Source organism: Macrobrachium nipponense, chromosome 15 (assembly GCF_015104395.2).
Source record: "Macrobrachium nipponense isolate FS-2020 chromosome 15, ASM1510439v2, whole genome shotgun sequence".
In the NCBI taxonomy this organism is placed as follows: Eukaryota; Metazoa; Arthropoda; class Malacostraca; order Decapoda; family Palaemonidae; genus Macrobrachium; species Macrobrachium nipponense.
This window is the reverse complement of record NC_087208.1, coordinates 10,186,641-10,202,113: the sequence shown is the minus strand read 5'-3', so window position 1 is coordinate 10,202,113 and position 15,473 is coordinate 10,186,641. Positions and strand designations below refer to the sequence as shown.

The 15,473-nt window shown below is 39.8% G+C and overlaps 1 protein-coding gene across 1 annotated transcript in view; it reads right to left on the bottom strand.

Annotated features, from left to right (window-relative positions):
- Nucleotides 1-15,473, bottom strand: part of LOC135226953 (probable E3 ubiquitin-protein ligase HERC1) — a 232,033-nt gene that overhangs the window by 95,450 nt on the left and 121,110 nt on the right. Inside the window, exon 12 of the mRNA XM_064266636.1 lies at nt 4,839-4,922. Within this exon, the coding sequence (XP_064122706.1) occupies nt 4,839-4,922 (84 nt within the window). The remainder of the gene's footprint in view (nt 1-4,838; nt 4,923-15,473) is intronic.

The window sequence follows — 15,473 nt, the reverse complement described above, 5'->3', positions numbered from 1 at the left end:
ACCTGCGAAAACGGTCAGCATCCTGAACTTGTCGCAATGAATGAATAAGTTCAGATGGGACAAGTCTAAGATGATTCTTCGGTTTACCGAGTCTTTCTTTGGCACGCTGAACAAGCGTCCTTGAAATTTTAAATTGTTGACTCTTGAGACTACTCCTTTGAGAAGGAGGTCTTCGGTATACTCTACCAATTCCTTTGTTGGTGCTTGATAGAAACTGTTGGTTGGAGGAGGGCCCTCTAGCCAACTCCAACCCAGTCCTTTTGTTACTATACTTTGAGCCCAAGGGCTGAACCCCCACCGCTGGCGGAAGAGGTACAGCCTCCCTCCTACCTTGGTACTCTCTGCTGGTTTGCCGAGGGGCGGCCACCTCTTGCTCCTCGGAAACCTCTTCCTCTGTTAGCAGCCCTGCCGGATCCTCTGAATCGAGAGGCACCTCTTGCTCTGCTGCCTCTCGCAAACCTATTGAAAGCCTGAAAGTTCTGGCTTTCATAGTTGGAATTGTACGCTGGCGAGACAGCAAAGGAAGTAGAGGGTTGAGATTGCTGGGACTGAGGGGTCAGAACAAGGTATTGTTGTTGTTGACCCTTCGACGATGGTTTGCCCCTTGTGTGCTGGGACTGCCTGAACCAACGTTTGCTGAGAAGGCTGGAGGGAGAGAACTTCCTTGGTTTCTTCTTGTTCCTTTGGTTAGGCCAGAGAGATTCCTGCCTCGCTTTGCTACCAGTCCCCACCTGACTTTGAGGCACTGGATTAACCTTTAGAAGCCTAATGAAGGACTTCTGCTACTACTGGTGCTGGAAGAGGTCCGTTCCCCAAATTGAGGAAGCAATCAGTTTATTAGGTTCATGGCGGATAGTAGCTTCCGCCCAGAAACGTGCTTCCTACAATTTCTCCTGGCTATGAGGAGTCGTAAAGGTTCACACTGCATGGTGTGCAGCAGACCTTTAGCCAAACTTTAAATAACGGCTCTTGTTGGTATACAAGAGCCGTCATCTCCGCATAGTCATGGAGGAAAGGGATCTCGCGAGCCTAGTCCGGGCATCGTACTCCATCTGGATGAGGGAGTCCGACAACCTGGGGGATTCTCTCACTAAAGAGAGAGGTGGCACAGTCCGCCTTTAGTTTTCCTACTGAGAAAGTAGGAACTGCCCCCTCGAAGTAACGTCTCGGAGCCTGGACTAAGAAGAGAGGTGGGTTCCGTCTCTCGTAGTTGAGGCAGGGGCTGTCTTTCAGGGGCGGCCTGAAAGGTTTGCTACACTACCTTAAGGGTCAGTGGTTAGCGGAGTCCCTTCCACCGGAGGTAAAAAAATTGTGAAAGGACTCCTAAAGGCTGTGATGCGGTGTTTTCACACCCCCATTCCTCCAGACTTCTCATTAGAGTCTGCTTGTGCCTGTTCCTCGGAAGGATCACTGTTTCCTTGGAACCATTGTCCTCTCTCATCATCGCTGCTTCCGTTAGTCGGACGTAGCCAATGAATGGTGGTTGAAGGTCTCTGGGGTGGCGGAACTCAAAGTCCTCACGCCTTTCGAGTTTCCTATGCCTTCGATTGTCAACATTCCGTTGACAAACGGGGCATACGAAGCGATCCTCCAAGGGTTGGCTGCCTTGAATTCCGGCAGTTGGCTGGAATCTGGCATTGGAAGAGGAGACGGTGGCACAGATAGAGGGGAACCTGCCGCGATCGAGGTTTGAATCCCGGCGATGGCATTCTCCTGAGCGGCAAGCCATTCCGCCAGCGATTGGATCGACTGGCCGGAAGACGTAACAGAACTGGAGAGCTGGGAGAGCACCGAGCCGACCTTGTTGTCAACCAAGGCCCCTACGATCACTCCACCTGCTCCAGAATATTAGCCGAAAAGGATTCGGGATCAAAAAGAGGGACTTGAGCTCGATCCTTACGTGATCTATGTTTGGGGGACCTCAACGCAGAGGAAGAGGCCTCCCTTGACCTAACTGATCCGGGGTGGTGAGCCGGAGTTACAGTGTCTGTCAGGATGACCGATTTCTTGGGGAGAGACTTTTTAAGTTTCTCCTCGGTCATCTTAGCCTTGGGGATCACTGAAGTAGCCTTAGGACGGACAGACCGCTGCTCTTCAGTGAACCCCGCCCCGGAAAGAAGTGGAAGTAGAAGGATCAGTAGAAAGGTGATGGAGAAAGGAATTCAGGAAAGGGCCCTGAGAACCCACAGAAGCTGCCCCTACTACACCCTTACCTGTACCCATGGAGTCAATAGCCATGGGTTCGACGTCGAGGTTCATTGCCGCAACGTCTTCTGCAACGTCCTCTGGGAAATCCCCCTCCTGAAGGGAGATCATGACTTGAAGGTCGGCCAGCAAAGGGGCGGCCGCTATCGGGTCCACCCCACTGATCCTTTCTTGGCTCCTGGGAAGTGCAATACTAGGTCCGCCATATCCTGGGTAAGAATGTAGGGGCGGCCCTTCGAATTCCGGCCAAAACCCCCTACCCAAGCTTTGAGAGTCGACAAAGCTTTCTTCTTTTCTTCATCAGAACCCTGTAAAAAAGGGTCTAGAGTAGGGAGAGGATAGGGGAGGAATGTCTGTTGTTGTTGAGATATATGAATGTGTCTCCATGTGGAAAGGTTATAATATAATAACAAGTATTAACCAGGTGATGAATGAATGAAGAAAGTGCTAGAAACTTACTACTAGTGAGGCATCTCCTACTAGCAAGTAGCAGGTTTGGCAAGCTTCATGATGCCAAACGATAAAATCCTCCACTTTCACTGCACATCCTGCATGAGAATGGCATACTATATGGCCGCACGGGTCTTGGAGGATGGCATTGCACCCAATAACTCCTGGCACAACATCTGTAAGTCAAAGGATACATGATTACCAATGACAACCTCCGGTGGTATTAATATGCAAAATATCCGTGGGTGCCGGAGTAAAAGGACCAGACGGGATAGAGATCTACGTATGAATATTACGTAGAAAATTGAGAAAAGTTACGAGGGGGGAAGAAAGTCTCTGCCTCCACCTAAGCTCACTTGTATATGATTAAAAATAGACTCCGTAGGGCCCGGAGTTCTCCGTATGGCCCGGAGTTAATTAATTATTGAGCGAGCAATGTCAAACTTCTTAACGAAGCAAGGATAGTATGAGAGGCGGAAATAAAAAACCCCCCATGAGTAACGCAAAAGATTCTAAACATTAAATAAAACAAAATAAAAACAAAATAAAAACCCATTATATCAGTAAGTGCTCGTGTGAACTATCCTAAGTGGATAGGAAACCCAGTGGTTCCCTCCCCCCCTCTCTATGTTCGGTAGCGGCGGATAGACACCTGCCGGACTGAACTGGGGGGGAAAGGGTAGGGAAGAACGTGGGGTAGGGGAGCCCTCCCCCTGACGCGGCCAGTTAAGGACGGAGAAGAAGGGGGAGGAGTCCCGAGCCCCCGAGGCACATGACGAGTGAGAATACCAGTAGGGGAGGGGAGATCCCCACCAGTCCCGTGAGTCACCCCCTCTCATGCAGACTTGGACGCTAGCTGTGAGAAACGAGTCATCACCCATCGACGTGGATGGCAATGTATGGAGGGGGGGAATGGGGGGACGGGAGAGGGACCCCGTAACCGGGTAGCTCACCGCGATCAACCGGTGGTCTTCCCAGCCAGGTGAAAGACACGAGGTGGGGAAGAACCGTCGGAACAACATCAATATCACTGATATATATAGGATTACTTATAATAATCAATCAAATAAAATTAAAGCGATATCTTAAAGCTAGGCTAACACGGGGAACACGAAGCTAAGCAAAACAGAAAATTAGGCTAATCGCCGATCCGAAGAAAGGGGCGGGGTTATGTTAGCCTAAAAAATCAACCTCTAGTTCAAGAAAACGGGGGGCAGGCTAATCACCAATCGACAATTGGGGTATGAAAGCCTAACTTAACGGTAAATAAATGATAACAGGAAGCTAATCGCCATACCGAAGCATGGTGTATGTTAGCCCAACCTAGTACCTATAATATTATTAATGTAATCAGGAAATAGAGAAGGAAAGAGAGAACATCAGAATAATTAAGATGATATGACTCTCAAAATCGTGACTGATAAAACTCCTTAACAATGTAAGGCGTAGCTAGACTAAGGTCCGAAACGTGCGGTCGGAGCGTTGCCCCGTGAGGCCTAACTAAAAAAAACTAACTGCATAAAAGATATAGAGACTATGTATAAGTAAAAACCATATCTAAAGTACTGAGAGAAAAAGGGGAAATCCCTAACGGTATGGAAGACCGAAAGAGAGAACCCGTACCGCCAAGCGGTCGAGGGGAGGGGGCATAACCGGCCGATAAGGCTCTGAATATGTATAAAAACACGAAGATCATCATAAAAATAGATCAGTAACCCCAAACAGTACTTAACTTAGAAGCAAGAGAAAGCTGAAGACATCTTTGAAAATAAAGATAATCCAAAAGATAATCCAAAATCGAGCAAAACACAACACAGAAAAATTCTAACGTCTGGTTGTAACGCGTGCTATCGAAAGGAATGACGTCTCAGGCGTTGGAGGCGCTCACGGTAGTAGTAGACCGGGAGCTGTAGCACGGCTCCTCCGTAGTTCGGGGTTTTGTCGAAGGAAGAAGCTAAATGGCAAGGGACCTCTGGTAGTGATTCCACTCGCTCCTTACTATACTGACACTTCTATAAGAAGTGAGTGAGCCATTTATCTTGGCATTATATGTTTCTTTTTTCTCTAGGATGAATAGCAATATTTATTCCTCAGAAATAGTATCAAAGGAACCATTTCACAGGCCGACACAGGTCAAGCCCAGAAATGTTATACTTGTCATCAATAGATAACACATTTCATACCTGTGTCTTCATATGCGCCAGGAGTTCTCATGGACATCAAACGTTCTCGAAGTTCTCTTATTTCTTCTTGGTCTTCACTTGAACCTGGAGATAGGATTTTATGTGACATTTGTTGATAAGGGTACATTTCCATTAAAAATCCTATTGTAACTTCAACTCATTGTTAAGCATAAAAATATAAAAAAGTAAGAAACTTAACTTCCAATGGCAGGAGGTACATAAAATTACTACTAAGAAGCTATCCTTCCACAAATATAAAAATTACTTTAACAGAAAGTAAGATTATGGCAATGCCAGTCATTTGGGTGCACAAAAACTATGTAATAAAAAGGGTTAAAAAAGTGTAATGCTGTCTTCAATAAATATGAATAAAGCATTCATGGGAGTTTCAAGATATCAAAAATTAACAGCCTGCATGTCTCAAATGAAAAAGAAGGGTTTATAACAAGGAATGAGAAAGAATTGTAGATGTATCTTAGGGAAAATCAGTACTGTTTTCAATAAATTTAATCAACAGTTGCCATAAATGCTGATCATTGTACTGGCCTACTGGTGAAAGAAAGAAAAAACTCATAAGAAACTAATTAAATCATCAAAGTGTTGCACAGGGAGAAAATTTCCAAGTTTGGATTCAAAGGTAATTAAAGTGGATTCAATACCTAGTACCTGTATACTCTTAGTATTTGTAAAAGGCAGGTGAATGAAGTCATTAAGAATACAGTACACATAAAAATAATAAACCGGGTAACACCACCCAGTTTATTATTCTGTTAAAAAAGGAATTATATTTTTTAGGGTGAATGAATTTAAATGAAATAATATGCCAGCTGTATGATATTTGTGCATCCCCACTGGGCATGAAATTCCCATTTATGATAGTTTAGTTTGAGAGTGGCTGCCATTGTGAATAGCATTCATGTGTGACCACTCTATTGTTCGCCCGCATTTTCACTGTGTTGCACTATGTAAAGTGGCTATTGTTCATGTATTATGGGCAAAACAAGAGACTCATCACCTGAAGATATCACCCAGATAAAAGCTTTGAAGGAATCTAGTCTTTAAACCAAAGATATAGTGAATCAAACAGGTGTTAGTCAGAGTAGTGTTCGGAAGTATGTGGAGAGGGTCAGCTCAGACACCACTAAACCTTTGAAACAGCCTGGCTGCCCTCACCAAACACACCAGGATTTGATTTCTTAACCACAAGAGCTGTTACACGAGGTTTTGTTGTAACTCACTCTTCAACAAATGTGTAGCCCTTTTACAGGTCTTATGAGGGCATCCAGTTCATTTCAAAGGCTTAAAAGTGTCTCTACTACCACCCTCCCTGAACCTCGCCACATACTTTCAAAATCTCCTCTCACTAATACCAGTCTCATTCACTATATCTTTGGTTTGAAGGCCAGATTCCTTCAAAGCTATTACATATCTTGGAGATAACTTCAGCTAATAAGTCTCTTGTTTTGCTCAAAATAAATGAACAATAGCCACTTTACACAGTGCAGCACAGTGAAAAGGCAGAGCAATAGCGCAGTCACACATGAAATGCTATCCACAATGACAGCCATCCTCAAAATGAACAATAGTAAATGGGAGTGTCATGCTCACTAAGGATGTGCAAACGTCACATAGCCGGCATATTTTTATGCCTCAATTTATTCACCTTCAAAACTGCCATTCTTTTTTCTCCACAATAACAACCCTGATGGCATTACCTGGTTTATTATTTTGACAAGTAGTACTATAGAGCTGATGTAAAATGTTGATTTCAACATAACTAAAGTTATGTCTAAAAGAGAGGATAAGATTAAGAGGGCTATTTACTCACTGAAATGAAGGAACAGTTATGGCACCTTACAGAATTTCAGGAAAAACTGTCTCAACCTAGTACTCCTATGCTTGTAAGAGCCAACCTAAGTATGTTATGAATTATTCTTCATAAAATTTAGTTTTTTTTTCAGCTTACATACTTTTTCTTTTATGTTTGTCCTGCAACTTAAATAACGGGAAGTGCATTTCTACTTTTAATATTTCCTTTTACAAAACAGCTTCACCTTACTGATGTGAAATGATATACATACTACCTATAAGTATGTGCTTTTTTCAGCATATGACAATTTTCTCTTAAAAGAATGATGCACCATAGTCAACCCTCGGTTTTTGTATGCCTCTCTTTTTGTGCATTTTGGTTTTTGTAGAATTTTTTCTATGAAATTTTGTCTTCGTTATCATACCTTTCCTAAGTTTTTGTACACTCGGAAATGCTCCATCTGGGGCCCAGTACGTGACTGGGCCACATATCGAGCGCCCAACCAAAGCATTCCATCTTCTTTTGTGACCCATTCTGCTTTTGCGTTTGTTGTTTTGGGGCTTTTTTCTTTGAGTGCAACTACTAAATAAGCCATCCTGGGGCCAAAGAAAGTTCCAAGTGCTAGCCTTTCTGTAAAAAAATGGGCGAGAAACACTAGAATTGAACAAAGAACTCATAGCAAAGTGTTGGAGGAAGTTGCATGCTGATCTCAGTGAGATAATGCCTACAACAAGCACTGCTGTTAGTGAATTGAATTTAATGCCAGCAGGGGCTGGTTTGAAAAATTCAGAAAATGAATGGGTATACATGATGTGCATACTTCAGAGATTAAGGGCATGTTAGTAAAGTGGAATGATGTAAGAAATTTTGTGGAGTATTATCATCCCAACAAAGAAGTTGTAATCCATGTCTTCAACATGTTTAATGACAATGCCATGTTTAACTTTAGGCAAATTTTAAAGAAATGGCCGAAGCAAATGTCTCTGGACAGTTTTGTTGTGTGACAGGGGTCCAGTAACTCTCAAGCTGATCATAGTGCAAGTAAAAAACGAAGAACGGAAGTAATCTCAGATAGTGCCCCGTAAAAAACAAAAAGAAGTAACCCCAGATACATAGGTCCTTGATACCTGAAGTCCTTCTGGAGGGAGATTCCCCTTACAAACAATTACCTCTCCTCCTCCCCCCTCTCCCCTCCTCTCTGTCTTCCATACTCTTAACAGGTGTTTTGCATAAAGGTAAGAGTATGTTAAATGTTCATTTATACATTTTATTAGTCATTTATATTTATTTCTTGTTGTTCTCTGTATGTAAAACTGCTTATTCCTTATAAAATGTATTTTTTGTTACTATTTTTGGGGGTCTAGAATGCATTAATTTTATTTACAATATTCCTTATGAGAATTCCTGTTTCAGTTTTCGTATGTTTCGGATGTTGTGGGAGGTTCTGGAACGGATTATGTACGAAAACCAAGGTTCCACTTTACACTGACAAAATCATTGTCTTGGTCTGCTTTAATACATTAAGTACTCCTGAAGATTAACCGCTATCAAAAATTTTATTGGGGTTGTGCAGGGAAGCAGTCCCCGATTATCAGCAACCCGGTTTTACAGCGCTCATCTAGCGACAATAATGAATGGATTTTCAGCGCTGATATGCGCTGATCCATGGATATCAAGGTATTAGTATATTTCTATGACCTATTTCCATCCTGCTTGAATCTTCAGTTTTTACAAGTTCCTCATTGGGCAAGTGGGTTGCGTACCCACCTATCAATTTGGTAGCTTGAGTTTGCTTCCTCCTGCTGCCAATGCAGAACCAGAGAAATTTATTTCTGGTGATTAAAAATTCACTTCTCAATATAATGTGGTTCAGATCCCATAATGAGCTGTAGGTCCTGTTGCTGAGTAATCAATTGGTTCCAAGCCCCGTAACAAAAAATAAACAAATCTAATCCTTTGACGCTTTTCCAGAGAGAGCACAAATTGTGCTGAACAAAGGTTGCTGCTTCAAGACGAGATCCAAGTGGCCTGGTTAGCTTTTCAAATCAGTGAAAAATCATAATTTGAATAATCCTTGAAGGTTGAAAGTGACTTTTTATGGCATATCAAGAACAGGAAGACATCTGTTACCCATGGAATAGTGAATCATATGGAATTAAAACCCCTCTTGTCACACTAAATTTGCTTGATACAGGTTGGGGATTGAACATCAACACAGTCTGCTGATGGTTCTGGCAAGATGTCCCTTTAAGGTTGCAAACCAACAGGATGTGAAGGTCTGGGAACTATTCACACTCCATACATGAAAGAACTACTAAAGACTTTACCAAGATCTAATAGAAGGAAGACACACTTCCCAGCTAATTGGTCTGGTTGAGCACAGCTGTAAACTGGCAGCTTGAAACCGAGTTTCACCTTCAGCAGACAACACTAAAGAAAATTGCAGACACCTAGAAGTGATATTCTGATGAAAAAAAACCTGGTGTTCTTAATGAGACTCTCAGCAATAATTTGATTGGATGAAAACTGTGAACTGTGGTAATACTGGCAATTACACAAACAAAGATCTATTACAAAATAGATCAGGGTCTCTAGCCTTTTACTAGCCCAGTTTTTCAAATACTCCACTGTCATTGAATTGTTGGTAACTACATCTGCCACCTTGCCTTTGACAAAAAGGCCTTTAATGCCAGGAAGATGTGTTACTGCCCCACTGTCTGCTGGTCCAGTAGGTGTACTCCCAACATTGGTTCAACGTACCTGTGAGCTGCAAAATCTCCAGAGAGGGACTTGTGGTACTCCAGTTAAGAAGAAACTTGAATCCTGATAGCATAAAAGTTCCATGACAATTTTGTCCAAAACTGTTAATGGAAATTAAGTCTCACTAGGAACTGGCCAACATCTAAGGAAAGTACCAGCAAATGGCACACAAAAGTTAGGTATCGTAAGTAAGGCCTCCTATATTTATAGCAGTATTAAAATCAATGCAGCCTGTTGTAGGTCATTTGTCCTTCCTTTACTATAATACATACTGTTCTCTAGTGCGGATGTCTCCCTCTGCCACAGACAGAATGGTTCATTGTGGTAAGTTTCCGTTTCCTAATATTAGCAGTTATGACTTGAACCATTGATGGATGGTTTCTTTGTCAATTTTTCAGAAGTTGTATTTTAACAAAGATCTTTCACATTCACAGTTGATCTCTGATCCTCTTTTCCTGCCAAGAGCAACCAGATTTATAGAACAGCAACACTTATATGCAGTAAATGTGGGTTGCTGCAAAATTTCTTGGTTCCAGAGGTCCTTTATACCTCATACTGTTGGACTGTGGAACAGTCTCCCTGAGGTTGTGCAATTTTGAACCCTTAAAAGTTCAAGCAAAGTGGTAGTGCATTACTGCTATTGTATTTTATAATTTACTTACATATTTATCTACTTATTAATTTGTTGATTTATTTTATCTTTTTTAATACCTGATCTCTTCTTTATATATTTCCCATTATCTTCTGTTACTTCTTTCAAATGAACTACTATTTTCTTGAGAAGCTTGAATTTCAAGTCAACGGCCCGAGCGGGCTTGTTCCATGAGAACAGGGTTTATCTTTCAAATAACAATAATGAAGAAATAAAACTAGAAAATTCACAGTTAACAACTCATATAACATGGTAGTTTTCCTAACACCAAAGCAGGGTCTGTGATATCTCTAAAAGTGTAGACAGCAGAGCCAAAGAAATGGGCTTCAGTAACAAAGTCAAGACAAATATAAAAAAAATTTAAAAATTTATTCCCATCCAAAAAAAATTTAAAAATTTATTCCCATCCATTACACTTACAGTTAAGGGACAGGAGGCAGGCAAGAACTCTGGCCAGGCTATATAACCTATATGGTTTCCTAAGATGTCTTAATCCCAGATTCAAGGTTGAGATGCTTTCCAGATAGCTGAATGATCCACCAATTACAGAAGTCTTGAACTAAGGGGTAGTGGCACAGTATTTCACATCCCTTCTGCAACCTTCACAATTCAGGAAGCGCATACCATGGAATAGTACTTTAAAAGAATTTCCTGCCCATGACTAACTAGTAAGAAGGAGCTTTGGGTGTAACAAGTGTCTCTCTTCTGGTCTAATGATGCCAAAACTTCAGGGAACACTCTTAATAAAAAATTGGTGAGTAGACTCCTCTCTTGGCTGCTGATTGTATTACATGCTAATTTTGTCATCACCTTTGTGACTTCTTTGGAACATACGAACTACTCCTGTCTGACTTGATGGCCATCATATGTTTCCTACAGAGAATGATTAAAGGACTGGTTGCTGAGCTTGATATGCAGCCAGTTGATATCATTTCTTACCGATAAGACTAAAATAAATAATGGGAGTAGGACATTGAGGTGATATCAATATTGAAACATACAGTCAAAATGGTTGTAGACTTCTTTGTTAGGCATCACTGAGAAGACCCTCTTGTGATATCCTATCTTACAGCTTGCCACACCGAACCAGAATCTCTTGGCGAAACCTACCAGCACACAAGATTATGGCTTTGGTCTCCTGGTAGATCCAAAAATTAATGGGCTGTAGAGGTCACAAGAAAAGACACTCCCTACATCAGCTAGAGTCTTGCTTGTCTGCAGAAAAACAAGATCCAGAAACTGTTGTTCCATGAAATATGAAATTCTCAAAAGTCTAGGTCCTCCTGCAAATAAGTGGTAATCCTTGATAAGTCAGAAAATCATCTAGCTGAAATAGATTCCTTACTGACAAGTTCAAGATTTGCTAATTTCCGGCTCAACAAGGCTTCATGAGCTGCAGCCCAGCCAGGCAGGCAATCACTTTTCTTGAATGGTATTCTGAAGTTTCAGTTGATAGCAACATCCTCAAGAGGCACAAAGCAGGATTTGAACTGGTCTCTCTTCCCATGAAACTTGCTTTACCAGATGTGTTGATGCAGGGTTAAAAAACTTAATCATTTACCAAGCTTTGTTTTTTATTTTCAGAGGTAAAGTGTAGGTGTGAGGTGCACATAATATACAATGTTTTTATTCTGTGTTTCCCCCTAATATTCTTATTTCAAAAGGCAATTTTTTGCCATTAATAACAGACAAACCCACTATTTCCCTAAGTGTACTTGTCATTTTAGTATAAACTTCTACATATGTACAGTAGTACCTCGAGATACGAAAGGCTCAACTTACGAAAAATCCAAGTTACGAAAGCCAATACGAAAAATTTTACTGCTCTACATACGAAAAGTTTTCAAGATACGAAAGGTTGTTGCTATAAAGTCCCGAGATTCGCCCGGACCACCGAGAACAATTTTAAAACTCCCGCGCCGCCAACTGAGTAAACTCGCCACCATCCTCCCGCTCTCCCATTGGTTCCTGATGCTAGTCACCCCATAAGGTCCTGCTCTCCTATTGGTCAGCATCTACCCCTTGTGCTTTAAGTATTCTATTGGTAAAAGGTTGCTGTAAATTGAAAAACTTAGTATTCATGCAATACATTTAATAAAAAAAAACATTAGGTAAAGATAGAATAAAGAATAAAAATGAATGGTTATTAGACTGTTTGGTAGTTTCAGTAGTTGAAGAGATAATGAAAATTTATGGCTTACTGTGTAAAAGTGATTGCTTGGCGATCGTTCGATACTCGTAAGTGCTGGATGTAAACAGATTTTTGGAAGCTTTTTTTTGTTTGTTTATTATAGTTAATGGTTACTTAATAATTATTTGAAATGAGTACATGCAATACATTTAATAAAAAAATTGTGAATTAGATATCATAAAATATAAAATAAATCAGACTGCCAACAAATATGCATTTTTTAGAATTCTTCTTCTGTTTTATTATTATGTTACGTATACGTATGTTTCATTATAGCTGTCAGCAACTCGGTATCTCCGTTAGGTAAAGATAGAATAAAGAATAGAAATGAATGATTATTATACTGTTTGGTGGTTTCATTGGTTGAAGAGCGATAATAATGACAATTTATGGCTTACTGTGTGCTAGGAAAAATGATTGCTTGGCGCTCGTTCCATACTGAATGTAAACAATCGATTGGAAGGTTTGTTTTTTGTTTGTTTGTGTATTATAGTTAATGATTAATTAATAATTATTTGAAATGAGTACATACTGATTATTTATACATTTTATTGGCATATTCTAAGCTTTTAGCTCTTAGGTTTAGATGTCAGAATCATAGACTAGGCTACAGTAGCAACCGCTAACATTGGCTAGGCTTATTGCTAAGGGACATATGCTAAAGTACTAATATATGCAATAAAAATGGGGTTGAACATTATATGCAGTTGAATATTACTCAAGTATGTACAGTATTTTGCCTTTTTGGAGTCATATTTCTTCCGTCGTAACCCTAGAACATGTGTTTTAGGCCTGGAAATATAATCTACTGGGGTGTTTTTGGAGGGCTTGGAACGGATTAGCCATTTTACATGTAAAATGTGTTCCAAGATACGAAAAACTCTTGATACGAAGGCCGTCTCGGAACGGATTAATTGTATAAGAATTCAAATTATTACATCTAACGGTATCTGATCAAGCCAAAAAAAGTCTAAAATTTGTCACTCACTAATATTCACATATTAGTATCCTATAAAATACAACCATAACAAATATGCATCTTTTCAATGGGTCTTTTAAGAAGATATGCTTTACTTCACTGTATCCAATAATATTGTATGTCCGTAGTCTCATAATACTTTTGTATTATAAAATATAAACATAGCGATCAATGTTTTGGTTTGGAAATTAGCTGTAGGTGATTACAGGGAAAGTTTATTTCAACGTATTCAGAGCACTTTTATGCTTCTAGTTAGAGCAAATGAATCTATCTCTAGATTCTCTATATGGGACAAGGTTATTTTCGAGTGTGTTTTCAAGTAAAATACGTCTCGTTTCGAGCAAAATTTAGTTATATATTTCATTAATAGATGGTGTTGGGGGCATATTTTTTGTGTAAAAAAATTCAACAGATTCCGTTTTATATTTTCATTTGATTTCATCATAACACAAGCTTAATGTATTTGCCTTTTATCAGTATGAAAACAACAGCAAAATGTGTTCTTTCAATTTTATTTATGATCGAGCTTGATGGCACATCAAACTTTACGGGAGCTTTAACCATGTAGCCAATGCATGACAATTTACCGGCAGTCCCAGGTTATCAGTGGGGGTTCCGTTCTCGGCAGGCTGCTCATAAGCTAAAACCACTATTAACTGATATTTGGTGATTTACGGCGCTTATGGCGCCAATATCCGGTTAATGGCACCAATACCTGGTTAAGGGGGCTGGCCGGAACCCTTATATATGGGGGTATAGGGCAAAAAATACAGTCATGGAAAAATTCATGGAGCTTTGTATGGCAATGGAGAATACGTATACAAAAATGTCGTCAAAATTCCTCTTACTTTCGTAGTTACAGGGTAATTAGTAAACGTAACTCAATAACCAAAATACATTGATCCGTACAAGAAAAGGCAATATTTCTTCTGTTATCGTAAATTTTGATAATTATTGTCAAAGAAATTATGAGCAATGGCATCTGTAGAGATTCCATGAGTCGCAAAAGGGAAGTCAGCTACCAACCACAATTCAGTGTGAGCACAAACATCATATAGTGTACACGTTTGAGTTTCACCTCTAAAATTCGCTTGCTTTTATGTATGTTTATCTCTGTTTCGGCAAGAATTTCATCATGCCAATGAGGAAAAGACAAGCAAAACATCTCGCTAACATACAGACGAAGAAAACTCGCTCTAATATGATTACAGAATATCATATATACGTGATATTAGCATAATTAGTGAAGAGAGAGAGGGAGGGGTGCGTTAGTAGGTAACGCCCCCGTCTTGCCTGACGCACACATCACACTGTGCCCCAGACTACGATCTTTGAGCAAAGGGATCTTCATTTATGATAAATAACACAGTTTTTGTTTATTAATACCCAAAAAGGAATATGAAATTCATAATCATGATTTATTAACATTGTCTTTGTAAAAAGAGTACACCTTCGAGTTTCACCTCTGACATTTTATTGCTTTTACGTTTGTTTATTTTTGTTTCGGCAAGAATTTCATCAGGAAAAAGAGGAAAATACAAGCCAAACATCATGCTAACATACAGAAGAAGAAAATTCGCTGTAATAAGCCGAGTTACTGAAGGAGAGAGAGAGAGAGTTGCATATGAAGAAGTGCCCTGTCTTGCCTGACGCAGTGCCCCAGGCTACGATATATGAGCAAAGGGATCATAATTTATGATTAAATTATGATAAATAACATAGTTTTAGTTTATTAATACCCAAGAAAGAAATATACATTCATAATAATCATTATTTATTAACACTGTCTTTATAAAAATACAAAGGAAAACTTTGAACACCTGTACCTCAAAACTGTATTTTTTGACCTTCAAATTCTATATTCTCACTTAGTTTTAAAGCTATAGAATTGAAATTTGGTATATAACTTAGAAAGACATTATAGAACAATCAAATAGAGCCCTTTTTTCCAATTTTTGTTTTGTCTTTTTTTATAATTTTTTTTTTCCTGATTTATAGGGTTTATTTTTTTACCATAATGAAAAATTCATATCTAGCAAAAAAAATTACTTTTAGAAAAAAAACTCTTCACTTGATTAGAACTCTACATCAGGGGTCTATATATATGGTAGTAATCCCAGGTCTTAATATTAAATATCAAGGGAGGAGATAGAATTTGAAAAATGGTTATTTTCAGGATAAATTGCCCTGGCGTCACAAAACCGAAAGTCAGAGGTGAAAATCATATGCGGTTTGGAGGTGTC